The sequence below is a fragment of the Rattus rattus genome, chromosome 16, assembly GCF_011064425.1.
Source record: "Rattus rattus isolate New Zealand chromosome 16, Rrattus_CSIRO_v1, whole genome shotgun sequence".
Classification (NCBI taxonomy): domain Eukaryota; kingdom Metazoa; phylum Chordata; class Mammalia; order Rodentia; family Muridae; genus Rattus; species Rattus rattus.
In genome coordinates this window covers 29,856,694-29,868,788 of record NC_046169.1, presented here as the reverse complement: position 1 = coordinate 29,868,788, position 12,095 = coordinate 29,856,694, and the positions used below count along the sequence as shown (strand labels likewise).

At 57.5% G+C, this 12,095-nt stretch overlaps 1 protein-coding gene across 2 annotated transcripts in view; it reads left to right on the top strand.

Annotated features, from left to right (window-relative positions):
• Hip1r (huntingtin interacting protein 1 related) overlaps positions 1–10,970 on the top strand; it is a 28,362-nt gene extending 17,392 nt beyond the window's left edge. The window contains exons 8-32 of one of the 2 annotated variants that reach the window (XM_032887273.1): positions 2,662–2,802; positions 3,443–3,500; positions 3,582–3,657; positions 3,782–3,922; positions 4,023–4,087; positions 4,268–4,340; positions 4,424–4,607; positions 4,693–4,781; positions 4,852–4,968; positions 5,047–5,148; positions 5,403–5,597; positions 6,358–6,505; positions 6,614–6,700; positions 7,055–7,162; positions 7,345–7,481; positions 7,759–7,869; positions 7,993–8,051; positions 8,280–8,310; positions 8,392–8,454; positions 8,668–8,768; positions 8,880–8,985; positions 9,100–9,223; positions 9,307–9,368; positions 9,507–9,713; positions 9,836–10,970. In XM_032887273.1, the coding sequence (XP_032743164.1) occupies positions 2,662–2,802; positions 3,443–3,500; positions 3,582–3,657; positions 3,782–3,922; positions 4,023–4,087; positions 4,268–4,340; positions 4,424–4,607; positions 4,693–4,781; positions 4,852–4,968; positions 5,047–5,148; positions 5,403–5,597; positions 6,358–6,505; positions 6,614–6,700; positions 7,055–7,162; positions 7,345–7,481; positions 7,759–7,869; positions 7,993–8,051; positions 8,280–8,310; positions 8,392–8,454; positions 8,668–8,768; positions 8,880–8,985; positions 9,100–9,223; positions 9,307–9,368; positions 9,507–9,713; positions 9,836–9,883 (2,633 nt within the window). In that variant the 3' untranslated portion in view covers positions 9,884–10,970. The remainder of the gene's footprint in view (positions 1–2,661; positions 2,803–3,442; positions 3,501–3,581; positions 3,658–3,781; positions 3,923–4,022; positions 4,088–4,267; positions 4,341–4,423; positions 4,608–4,692; positions 4,782–4,851; positions 4,969–5,046; positions 5,149–5,402; positions 5,598–6,357; positions 6,506–6,613; positions 6,701–7,054; positions 7,163–7,344; positions 7,482–7,758; positions 7,870–7,992; positions 8,052–8,279; positions 8,311–8,391; positions 8,455–8,667; positions 8,769–8,879; positions 8,986–9,099; positions 9,224–9,306; positions 9,369–9,506; positions 9,714–9,835) is intronic. The other variant, XM_032887274.1, reaches the window with a different exon arrangement.
• Positions 10,971–12,095: the final 1,125 nt, after the last annotated feature.

The following is a 12,095-nucleotide window of genomic DNA, read 5'->3' as shown; positions in this document are numbered from 1 at the left end:
CTGTGCTCTGAAATGCGTCTTGGTCTGGCAGCTGTGGGACAGGAAATCTCTGCGGGCTCCCCCTCCCGCCTGGGAGGTGATTGTTCTGGGCTGTACCTTCAAAACAACTGCTGGTGACTCAGTGTTGTCCATGGCAAAGCCCAAGGCAAACGCCTTTTTAAGGAAAAACAGGGAATTGGGAAGAGGCAGGACAGCCACTCTGTACCCTGGGTCTGGGCCTGCGGCGCTAGTGGGTGAGAGGCCAGTGTGGAGCCTGTCCAGGAGCCACTGTGGGAGCAGAAGACAGGTCACCAGGGGTGCGGCTCAGTACTGCAGCTGGACTGAGGCCACCAGGAATAGTGTCCCGGCAGAAAAGCTGAGCCCAAGCTCCTCAGAGCTCACAGACCATGAGCTTCAAGTTCTTGGGTCCCCACCCTCACTGCTCTTGGCATAGGAGGCCCAAGTGGACAGACTGTGGTCCCTTTAAGGCGAGTGGGATGAAGCTGCGGGCTCCTATCCTTAGTGACACAGATGTTTCAGGGACTTACAGAGAGTGGGCACTGTTGACTGAGCTTCCAGAGATAACCCAGGTGACAGGTGTAGGATCCCCTCACCTTGCCCCCCAGCACAGAGACAGAAACCCCTCATATCTCAGTGGAAAGCTGGCCGCAGCACGCTGCCTTCAACAGGAGTGCAAGACTGTAAGAGAGGTGTACTCCTCAGAAGGCTGAGGCAGGAGAATCATGAATTTGAGCTAGAGTAAGTTCCAGGTCAATCTGGATGCAGTCTCTTTCAAAAGTGAGAAGGGCTGAGCCTGTCTTAACTCCAGTTCTAGGGATCCGATGCCCTCTTCTGGTCTCTGAGGGCATTGCAGGCATGTGGTACACAGGCAAAACACCTACACATATAAAATAAAGGAAAGGACACTTAAATAAGAGGTCTGGGTCTGGTGGCACATGCCCTTAGTGTGATGCATAAGAGACAAAAGCACCCAGATACCTGAGTTTGAGGCCAACCTGGTCTTGATTAGCCAGGGCTGTACCTAAGTGGAAGTGCTTGCCTAGCATGGGGGTGGGGGTGGGGTGACACCCTGGGAAGGAGGGAGGGGCAGCAGAAGGGAGAAAGGAAGGACAGTCTACCATGGCCGGAAAGACATAGAGAGCATTCTGTCTGAAATAAGGCATAGAGCAAACCAGAGTTGGTTCATACATTTGAAATCCAAAGTAATCCTGTGTAGTACACACACACACACACACACACACACACACACACACACACACACACACACACACACACCAAAAACCCCAAAACCAACCAACCAACACCCTAGTGTGGCTTCCATCCCTGGTTCTTTCCTGTACGGTGAAGTCTTTCGAACAGCTCCACCCCAGGCGTGGCGAGACCGAGGGAAGGGCTGGCGGCCTCTGGAACCGCTCAGTCTGCCCAGCATGGGCCTGGCTGCTCTCCCGTTCTGGCTCACCGCCTGCTCTTCGTCATTCCCCTCTCTGCCCCACAGAGGATGCTGGCCAGGGGAGCAGCCTCGTGTTTGTCCTTTGTCCCTCTTCTCTGGAGTCCTGATACAAGGCCCGATTGTCAGGGTCTCCAGGGCAAGTGAGGTGTCAGGTCACTTGGGGCTTGCAAGGCCTGTGTTCAGGACTGTGACCTGGAACAAACCCTAGCCGGCCTCCACATCTGTAAGACGGGGAATGACGAGGACAGCCCACCGGTTTTTAAACTCGGATGGTGCTTTGCCTGCCTGTACATCTGTGTACATGTGCATGCCTGGTACCTGCAGAAGCAGAAGAGGGCATCGGGTCCTCTGGTACCAGAGTTGTGTGTAGTTGTGAGGCTTCGTGGGAGTGTGGGATTTGAACTCAGGTCCTCAGGAAGAGCAGCCAGCTCAGCTTAACTCCTGAGACGCCTCTCCAGCCTCCTGTTGTTTTTGAGACAAGGTCTTGCTTTGTAGAAGTTTGGCCTTGAGCTCAATCCTCCTGCCTCAGTTTCCTGAGCAGATCATAGGTTTGCACTAACATGCTTGACCAGAGTGACAGTATTTAAAATAGAGTCATTGTATTTTAATTTAGTGTGTGTGTATGTGTGTGTGTGTGTGTGTGTGTGTGTGTGCGCGCGCGCGCGTGCGTGTGCCTGTACCATGGCACAAGTGTGAAGGCCAGACTTGAAGGAGTCAGTCCCTCTCCATGTACTGTATAGGTCATCAGATTTGGTGGTGAGCAATGAGCCATCTCTCTGGCCCTTGGGGACAACCCTAAGCTTGTTCCTTCTCTGAGGTTCCATGTAAGTTTGCAGCCCTGGAGTATGGAGCCGGCATTCCTGTCTTCAGCACCTTGTCTCGGGCTCAGCCTGGCTGAGGGTTCTGGAAAACCCTCCCTGGAGCTTACTGAGAGGATTGACCAGCTCGCTCCTGGGGTCTGTCCTCAGCGTGGGATAGCCACCAGCCAAAGGGCACTAGTCCCAGCCTACAACATACTGTTGAAGGCCCAGATTAGAGACCCAGGCATCATAAACCTTCACCATGGCTTTGACAGCACAGTGGAGGCCACTCACTGACTCCAGAGCCCCGATACCTGAGCTGTCACTGAAGTGGACTGGTGTGGGGCCGCCCACAAGCCCACCGCCAGTCACATCCGCTCATGCTGGTTTCCACCTGCTCCCTTTCCTCAGTCTTCCGGCAGCTCAACACAGCCATCGCGGTGTCACAGATGTCTTCTGGCCAGTGTCGCCTGGCGCCGCTCATCCAGGTCATCCAGGACTGCAGCCACCTGTACCACTACACGGTGAAGCTCATGTTCAAGCTCCACTCCTGTGAGTTGTGCCGTCCTGACAGGGCCCATGAGGCCTTGAATCCATCCATGTTACTAAAAGGAAGGGCTGAGAGACTACTAGTTTAGAAAGAGAACCTGTACACCCTTCCCTGTTAACACCAGTAATGTGTTTCTGGGGGGATGGGGGGATGGAGGGGAGGGTGGGGGGGGAGGTGACCGTTTTCCACAGCAGAGACTTCGTGTCTAGGGCTGTTCATTTGTATGGCTTCCTGCATACCTGGCGTAGGTAGGACAGCGGCCCCTCCCTGTGTTCTGGGGAGCAGCAGTGAAAGGCTGTCTGTCACTAGTGTTCAGGAAAGGTTCTCAGACTGTGTGTGCTGGCTCAGGGCAACCTCCATGGTCCATGGTCTTAGAGCATTCCAAAGCCAGGTGCCGGTAGGCAGTTTTGGCCCGGATAATAAGGGCAGTGATGGTGTCTGCTCAGTGCCACCTTCTCTGGCCTGCGTCAGAGCTAAGGTGACGCCATGGAGTCTCATCTCCCTTCCCAATTAGGGTGGACTGGCCAGGCCACAGGGGCCCCTCCACTCGGCAGTGGGTCTGGAATCTTGAGGGGCAGAGAGGGAAAGCAGGCCTCAGAGCAGCGTGCAGAGGAAGCACTGTTGACTTGTGCTATCCCTCAGGTCTCCCAGCAGACACCCTGCAAGGCCACAGGGACCGGTTCCACGAGCAGTTTCACAGGTACCAACCCTGGGGAGCAGTGCTACAGCATGGCTGGAAAGAGGCCCGATGCCCCCTCTGACCTGTCTCCCTCTCCCGCAGTCTCAGAAACTTCTTCCGCCGAGCCTCGGACATGCTCTACTTCAAGCGACTCATCCAGATCCCCAGACTGCCTGAGGTGCCCATCCCCGCTGCCCCCACCCCCGCCCCTCACAGCAGCCCCTGGTTCCTTGCAGGCTCTGGATGAGTTCTCAAAAGGCTTGTGGGGATGGCTGAGCATATCCCAAACACTGTCCCTACAGGGACCCCCCAATTTCCTGCGGGCCTCAGCCCTGGCTGAGCACATCAAGCCGGTGGTGGTGATTCCAGAGGAGGCCCCGGAGGAGGAGGAGCCTGAGAACCTAATTGAGATCAGCAGTGGGCCCCCTGCTGAGGAGCCAGTGGTAAGGTCCTCTCTGCTAGTCCCCAAGGCTGGGTAAAATGTCGGGTGCCTCTAGGGCATAGGTGCCCGGGTCACAGGTCCATGTTCTCTGCTATGGTCAGCAGGTGGTGGCTGACCTCTTTGATCAGACCTTTGGACCCCCCAATGGCTCCATGAAGGATGACAGGTGAGTCCCCAGGGGCCAGCTGGGATGGGGAGGCTAGAAAAAGCTAGGAAAGGCCACAGTAGGAACTTCAGAGAAATGAACACCCCACTCCTGAGCGCCTACTAGTGACATCTGAGATCTGAGTTGGGCAGTCTGGAACCTTCTGGTTGGTGAACTTGAGCCCAGGACCTCTGTCCCCAGGGACCTCCAGATTGAGAACTTGAAGAGAGAGGTGGAGACCCTCCGTGCTGAGCTGGAGAAGATTAAGATGGAGGTGAGGGGTGTGGCCGCGGGGGTCCCCACGCGGCGGTCCCCACGCGGCGGGCCGGGACCCATGCTCCCCTCCCTGCCCTGCAGGCCCAGAGGTACATCTCGCAGCTGAAGGGCCAGGTGAACAGCCTGGAGGCAGAGCTGGAGGAGCAGCGGAAGCAGAAGCAGAAGGCCCTGGTGGACAACGAGCAGCTGCGCCACGAGCTGGCCCAGCTGAAAGCCCTGCAGCTGGAAGGCGCGCGCAACCAGGGCCTGCGAGAGGAGGCGGAGAGTGTGTACCGCGGGTGGGCCTAGCGAAGGGTGAGGGGCGGAGCCTGCCCTGCCTGCCCACTCCACTCAGCCTCGCCTCTCTGCAGGGAAGGCCAGTGCCACTGAGGCACGCTACAGCAAGCTGAAGGAGAAGCACAATGAACTCATTAACACGCATGCCGAGCTGCTCAGGAAGGTGGGTGTCCAGCCTCAGGAAGGGCGGTGTGGGCCCGGACCAGAGTCAGAACCCGTCCCCTGCCTTCTAGAATGCAGACACAGCCAAGCAGCTGACGGTGACACAGCAGAGCCAGGAGGAGGTGGCACGGGTAAAGGAGCAGCTGGCCTTCCAGATGGAGCAAGTGAAGCGGGAGTCTGAGATGAAGGTGTGTTCAGCGCGCGCCCCGCCCCCGCACACGCTCCTCCCTGCCCCGCTGCCCTACTGACACGCAGCCCTGTCCTAGATGGAGGAGCAGAGTGACCAGCTGGAGAAGCTCAAGAGGGAGCTGGTGGCCAAGGCAGGAGAGCTGGCCCATGCCCAGGAGGCCCTGAGCCGCACGGAACAGGTGCCTGCTAGCCAGGGGCTCCCCAGTGGGGCTGGGGTCAGGCTGGGACACGCCAGGTCCCCTGGCCTGTGGGTTGGGCCATACTTATGTGGCCGTGGGTCCTCAAGGAGGCCAGGTGGAGGCCTGACCCTCAGGAGGCTCTCGTGTCTTGGGAGGCAGTGATGATAAAGACACCGCCCTGCGTGGTAGGCTGTAACTTAGGGAGTAAGGCCAGGTAGGTTCGTCATGGCTGTTGACAGGCTTCACGTTCACAGAGTGGGTCAGAGCTGAGCTCACGGCTAGATACACTGAACGCAGAGAAGGAAGCACTGAGCGGAGCCATTCGGCAGCGTGAAGCAGAGCTGCTGGCTGCCCAGAGCCTGGTGCGGGAGAAGGAAGAGGCTCTTAGCCAAGAGCAGCAGCGCAGCGCCCAGGAGAAGGGCGAGCTACAGGGGCGGCTGGCAGAAAAGGTACGAGGCCTCCACCTCGCCGTCCTCCTTGTCGGGAACTCACCCTTTTGGTGTGGGCGAGTCGGCATTCACCCTGCGCTCAGGACCTGGCGCCCTTCCTGCCGAGAGAGACTCGGCTCTCCGAAAGAAGCCCCAGGCTTCCTCTCGACCAGGCCTCCAAGTTCTCATTACTGTCTTCTCACTGTGACCAGTTGTATGGGTTCAAGGCTCCAGGTTTGCCCCAAATTCAGGGTAGTCCTCCTGCCTCAGCCTTCTGAGTGCTGGGTGTGTTCTGTCACCCAGGGCTGTTGATTTTTTGCATTTTCTAGTCGCCTAATGATACTGAATATCCTTTTATTTTTAAAGTTGTATTTATTGTGTTCGGGGGCGGGAGAATACGTATGGGGATCAAAGGTTCTTTCCTTCCACCTGGGTCCCAGGGATTGAACTCAGGTTGTCAGGTTTGGTGGAAGGCACCCTTACCCTCTGAGCCATCTTGGCAGCCCATAGAACATCTTTCTGTGTGCTCAGTGGCCTTGGGATAAGTCTGTCGAGGTCCTAGGCTGTTTCTCACTCTGTTTGCCCTGTCCTGTGTCCCCACCTCCCTACATGAGTCATCCAAGTCCTAGGAGGTGGGGAGATGGTCTAGAAATCTCCACCCCAGCTGGATCAGGGATCCTTCCACAGAGAGGGTCAGGGGTTGGGGGCAGTCACTGTCAACTGTCAGTCCTCGGAGGGAAGCCCTGGGCCTTGGGGGTCTGAAGGTCCCCCCCCCCATCAGGAGTCTCAGGAGCAGGGGCTCCAGCAGAAGTTGCTGGATGAGCGGTTTGCAGTGCTACGAGGCGCAGCCGCCGAGGCGGAGGCCATCCTGCAGGACGCAGTGAGCAAGCTGGATGACCCCCTGCACCTCCGTTGCACCAGCTCCCCAGGTCTGTGCTTCAGGCACCTTCCCCTCTGTGCTCACCTGCCAGTGACGTCATCACCCACCGCCTGGGCCGAGAAGCCCTGGCTGAGGTGCTTGTCCTCTCTGCTTGCAGACTACTTAGTGAGCCGGGCTCAGGCAGCCCTGGACAGCGTGAGTGGCCTGGAGAAGGGCCACGCCCAGTACCTGGCTTCCTCTGAGGGTGAGTACGGCTGGGGGTGGTGTGAATCTGCCGTTTCTGTGGGGTCACTGCAGCTAGAGGCGCCTGGTGTGGGGTTCCCGAGGAGGCTGCACCGTGCTGCTCCTCAGAGCCTTGTACCTGTTACCTGGCTGACATTAGTGATCTGCAGAAGTGGAGGACAGGGGATCTGGAGTCACCCTGACTCTGCTTGGTGGCTGACCTGCTGCCTCCTAGCCTTTTCAGCACCCCCTGTTTTCATATGCTGGGGTGCTGGAGCCTTAGCCCAGACTCACTGAGAAAATGGTACACTCGTCTTAGTTCCCCCCACAAATACCCCATCACTCCCACCCGCAGCCTTGACCTTTGTCCCTACAGATGCTTCTGCCCTGGTAGCAGCACTGACCCGCTTCTCCCATCTGGCCGCGGACACCATTGTCAACGGTGGCGCCACCTCACACCTGGCCCCCACTGACCCCGCTGACCGTAAGTAGACCATGGTGACAGGGCGTGGCCTTTTCATCTTGTCTCACACAGTGAGGGTCTTCACAGTGTTCAGGGGAAAGGAGGGCCTTCCTTTGGGCAAGTCCTGGGCCAGGACATGTGGGGACCTTATCCAGGACTCTTAAGCAAGGTTCCCCTCATGACCTTCCCTTTACCCCCAACAGGCCTGATAAACACGTGCAGGGAGTGTGGAGCCCGGGCTCTGGAGCTCATGGGACAGCTGCAGGACCAGACAAAGCTACCGAGGGCCCAGCCCAGCCTGATGCGGGCCCCTCTGCAGGGCATTCTTCAGTTGGGACAGGTGAGGGAGGTGTGCGGCCAAGGCACTGAGCCTGGGCTGAAGGGGTGCTAACTTATCTGTCCTTTCCATGAGGAGGTAAGCAGGTGCGTGTGCTCATGGGTGCGTGTGCTCATGGGTGCGTGTGCTCACGGGTGCGTGTGCTCACAGGCTGCAGCTTCAGTGAGTAAGGCTGAACCTGCACACACCACCCTTGCCACCCTGGTCGTCTGCCTCCTGTCCATCTTTCCCTGGGCCCTGATGAAGTTGAATCTACATGTCTGACTCTTACTCGTTTCAGGACCTGAAGCCTAAGAGCCTGGACGTCCGGCAAGAGGAGCTAGGGGCCATGGTTGACAAGGAGATGGCAGCCACCTCTGCAGCCATTGAGGACGCTGTGCGGAGGATCGAGGTGAGGGCCGAGTGTCAGGACTGCCCCAATTCCTGCGGGAACCGAGGGGGCTAGAGCTGCATTTGAGCAGGGACAGATAGGATGTTCTTGGACTCTGCGGGCTCATTCTCTGTCACTGTACAGGACATGATGAACCAGGCCCGCCACGAGAGCTCAGGGGTGAAACTGGAGGTGAACGAGAGGTAAGTACAGCTTCCGTCCCCAAAGCCCCAGCATGAAGCAGCTTCCCTGGACCCATGAGATCCCACCTGCCTGACTGTTGAGCAGTCCAGAAAGGGGCAGGACAAGAAATTGCACACCCCCTGCCCTGCCCTGCCCTGCCCTGCCCTGCCCTGGTGTGGCCAAGCCTGCATTATGTCATAAGGCTACACTTCAGAGCTGTCTTCTCTCTCCTCTCTGCCTCTCCCTAGGATCCTCAACTCCTGCACAGATCTGATGAAGGTGAGTGCAGTTGGTGAGTGACTCCGGGTGGGTTTTGTGCCAGGCCCACCCTGAAAGTCACACCCATCTTGGTCTTGGCAGGCCATCCGGCTCCTGGTGATGACGTCCACCAGCCTGCAGAAGGAGATTGTGGAGAGCGGCAGGGTAAACTAGATGGGCTGTGGTCTGGCAGCCTTCCTGGCTGGGTCAGAGAAATAAACTCTGATCCCCTGACTCCTTTGTGCATGACATCCCCCAAACACGGTCTGTTGCCACAGCTAAAAGCCCCCACACCTCAGGGAGGTCTCAGGTGTGCCTCTGGACGATCCAAAATGTCCTTGATTGGACCATTCTGTCTTGTTCTCCCACCACCACTAGGGGGCAGCAACGCAGCAGGAATTTTATGCCAAGAATTCACGGTGGACTGAAGGCCTCATCTCTGCCTCGAAGGCAGTGGGCTGGGGAGCCACACAGCTGGTGTATGTCAACCGGGTGTGGGTGGGATGGGCAAGGTGCTAAGGTTGGGTGTGGGGCTTGCCATACTGTTTATGATACAGAAACCCAGACTCTAGATTGGCCTGATCCCTCAGGGAGTCAGCTGACAAGGTTGTGCTTCACATGGGCAAATATGAGGAACTCATCGTCTGCTCACACGAGATTGCAGCCAGCACTGCCCAGCTGGTGGCAGCCTCGAAGGTGAGGCTGTGCTGACCTCTAACCACCCCAGGTTTGACGTGTGCCAGGCCAGGGCTCAGGGCCCTTACCTGCGGCCTATGACCAACCAACCCATGCCCTCTCTGCTCCCTGCAGGTAAAAGCCAACAAGAACAGTCCCCACCTGAGCCGCCTGCAGGAGTGCTCCCGCACTGTCAACGAGAGGGCTGCCAATGTGGTGGCCTCCACCAAGTCTGGCCAGGAGCAGATCGAGGACAGAGGCGAGCTCTCGGGTATTGAAAGGGGTTTCCCAGAGCTGGTGGGAGGGGTGTCTCAGCTACTCACTTCTTCCCCCCGACCACAGACACCATGGATTTCTCTGGCCTGTCCCTCATCAAGCTGAAGAAGCAGGAGATGGAGACACAGGTGCGCCCCTCGCCCCTCACACCCACTGCTGCCAGGGTCTGATCTCCGGGGAAGATCTCAGGGCAGCGCTGAGTTGGGGGGGGTCTGACCACGGGGGAGGATCTCAGGGCAGCGCTAAGTTGAGTTTGTGACCCACAGGTGCGAGTCTTGGAGCTGGAGAAGACGCTAGAGGCAGAGCGTGTACGGCTCGGGGAGCTTCGGAAGCAGCACTATGTACTGGCGGGGGGCATGGGGATACCTGGCGAAGAAGAACCCAGCAGACCCAGCCCAGCTCCCCGAAGTGGGGCCACTAAGAAGCCACCTCTCGCCCAGAAACCCAGCATAGCTCCCAGGCCGGACAACCAGGTACCAGGCATTGGTGCTGGGTTAGGGAGGAGTTTGCCAGCAGTGGAGTGGGGGCTACACTCACTCAGTGGTACATAGGCTTCTATCTCATCTACTGAGCCCCTCATCTTTGATCCCTGCAGCTCGACAAGAAGGATGGTGTCTACCCAGCTCAACTTGTGAACTACTAGGCCCCCTAAGGTGTTCAGCAGTTTGGCTGGGGGCTATGCCTGGGCTCCATGTGGCTGTCTGGCAACGGTCAAGGGGCCTCTGAGAGGCCTCCAACTCCTGCACCTGGAGCCCAAAGCAGTGTGCCTAAGGCCCCGGCCTTCACCTGCCCAAGGGACTGGTCTCTGTGGGACAGTTCACATGGATGTGACTCTATTTATCTCTAGTAGGAACTGCCCAGAGCAGCTGGGACCCAGCAGGCCTGAGCCACAAGTCTGCAGCGGACATCTGCGATGGCTTGAACGCTGCTGAGTTCTTTCTCTCCTTATAAGTTTAGTCAGCACACTGGGAAAAGGCCACAAGCCAGGGCCTCCTTGCCTCTGGACTCAAAAGTCTGAGACCACAAGTGAACAATAGAAAGAGGGTCCCTGCTGGCTATCGGGGATAAGGGGAATGACCTGTGACCCCTGAGCCAGGGAGAGCAGGTAGGCTGGCTGGTGTCATCATCTGGGGGCCTGGTGCTAGGGCACCCATGCTGGGAGCCCCAGGAGAGCAGGCTTTGTGTAGGTGCCATGGCTGTGGGCAACCCCTGCTCAGGTGCTGTCTCTAGCCTTGAAGACCTGGAAGCCGCCCTCACCCTCGCTGTTTCCATCCTCCTGGCTACTAGTGTGGCTGTCCACTGCCCACCTCGATGGCAGATTCAGCCCTCCTAAAGCTGGGGCCTTCCAGCCAGTTAGAAGCTAGGAAAAAAGCAGACGCCACAGCCCATGTTTCTGGAGGCTCAGGAATTCCTGCTGCAGAGGCCCAGGCTCAGAGGCCAGGCCTGCCCTGCCCCTGACACTTTGAATAAATTTGTGTTTCTAGAGCCCGAGTGGGAGTGGTTGGGGGTGGGGATATCTAGGCCACCAATAAAGCCAGCAGCTGGTCTGGGACAAGTGCCCAGCTTCCTCCAGCTGCCTGCCCTGAGCCCTGGGTGGCTACCAACCATGGGCCAAGGTCCGGGTGTCCGTCGGGAGGGAGCCAACTCCTTTGCCCTGGGCCTAGTATTCCTGTTGAGTCCTGTTGGCAATAAACCCTGACTGTTGTTACCAGTGCCCTAGTGAGGGCCTCCGCCAGGCTTGTCATTTCTCCAGAGGTGCACAGACGGGTCTGGCCCTGTGTAGCTGTCTGCAGTTGACACTGGGACCCGAGGACTGCTTGCTAGAGCAGCTGGCAGCTGGCACCAGTCTTTCCATAGTTTGCTATAAACCATCCTTACTCAAGGCTTCCCTAATCGAGGCCCTCGCTATTCCAGCCTGGAACCCCTGTGATCTCCCTAGGGTCTCACCGGGAGTTAACACCAGTCGCCACGCCTGAGAGCATGTGTTACAGTTAAGTCCAGACTTGTAGTGTCTGAGCTGGTGGGTGAGGTAGGACCTTGACCTGCATGTCATACACTCCGTGTTCTAGAGAGCACCGCTCAACTCCTCAGTCCTACTCGGCATTTGTAGGACACGAGATGTTGCGTGCTCTCGGGAGAGTCAAGTCCCACGGTCAAGCCTGCCTTCTCCAGATAGAGCCAGCTCACCAGGGAGGCTGGGCAAATGCTTTGCAGATTGATCTCCAGTCAGCTGCTGGGTCTGAATCCTGTTTTACAGAACTTCAGAGCACTTCTTAGTGTTTATATTTACAAACCTGGCCCACCCTAGGCAGTGACCCAAGGACTCATGTGACCTAGCATCCTGAGGGCTTAAACCTAGAACTGAGACTAGTCACTTCAAGTATCCCATAGCAAGTCAGCCCTATCCCATCCTTCACCTCGCTTCCCTGGTTCCACTCAGAAGTAAAAAGGGCCCAAGTGGGAGAAAATGGTTGGGTAGGTCTGCGTTCATAAAGACTCCTAATTCAGCCATTCAGCCGGGAAGTCCCAGGGGCTGGTCCTGACCAGAGTCCATCTCTTAATAAAGCTTGCTTTAAACCACCAAGAAAGTCCTCCCAGGAGGGAGGGGCTGTACGCTAGCAACTGCAGTGAGAGACGATCCGATCCTTTCCAAGGTGGTTTCTCAGGACAAGCCTCCCTCTTCCTCATAGCATCTTCCCTATCAGAGGCCGGCCAGCTTGCATAGGACCACTCTTGCGTCAAGGCCCTTGTGCAGCTCAGCAACGAGCGGGAGAGCACAGGTCACAGGGACAGCAGGCAGTTACCGGTGATCACAACATTCCCAGGTAAAGCAGTGGCACGATAAAAGAAGAGAA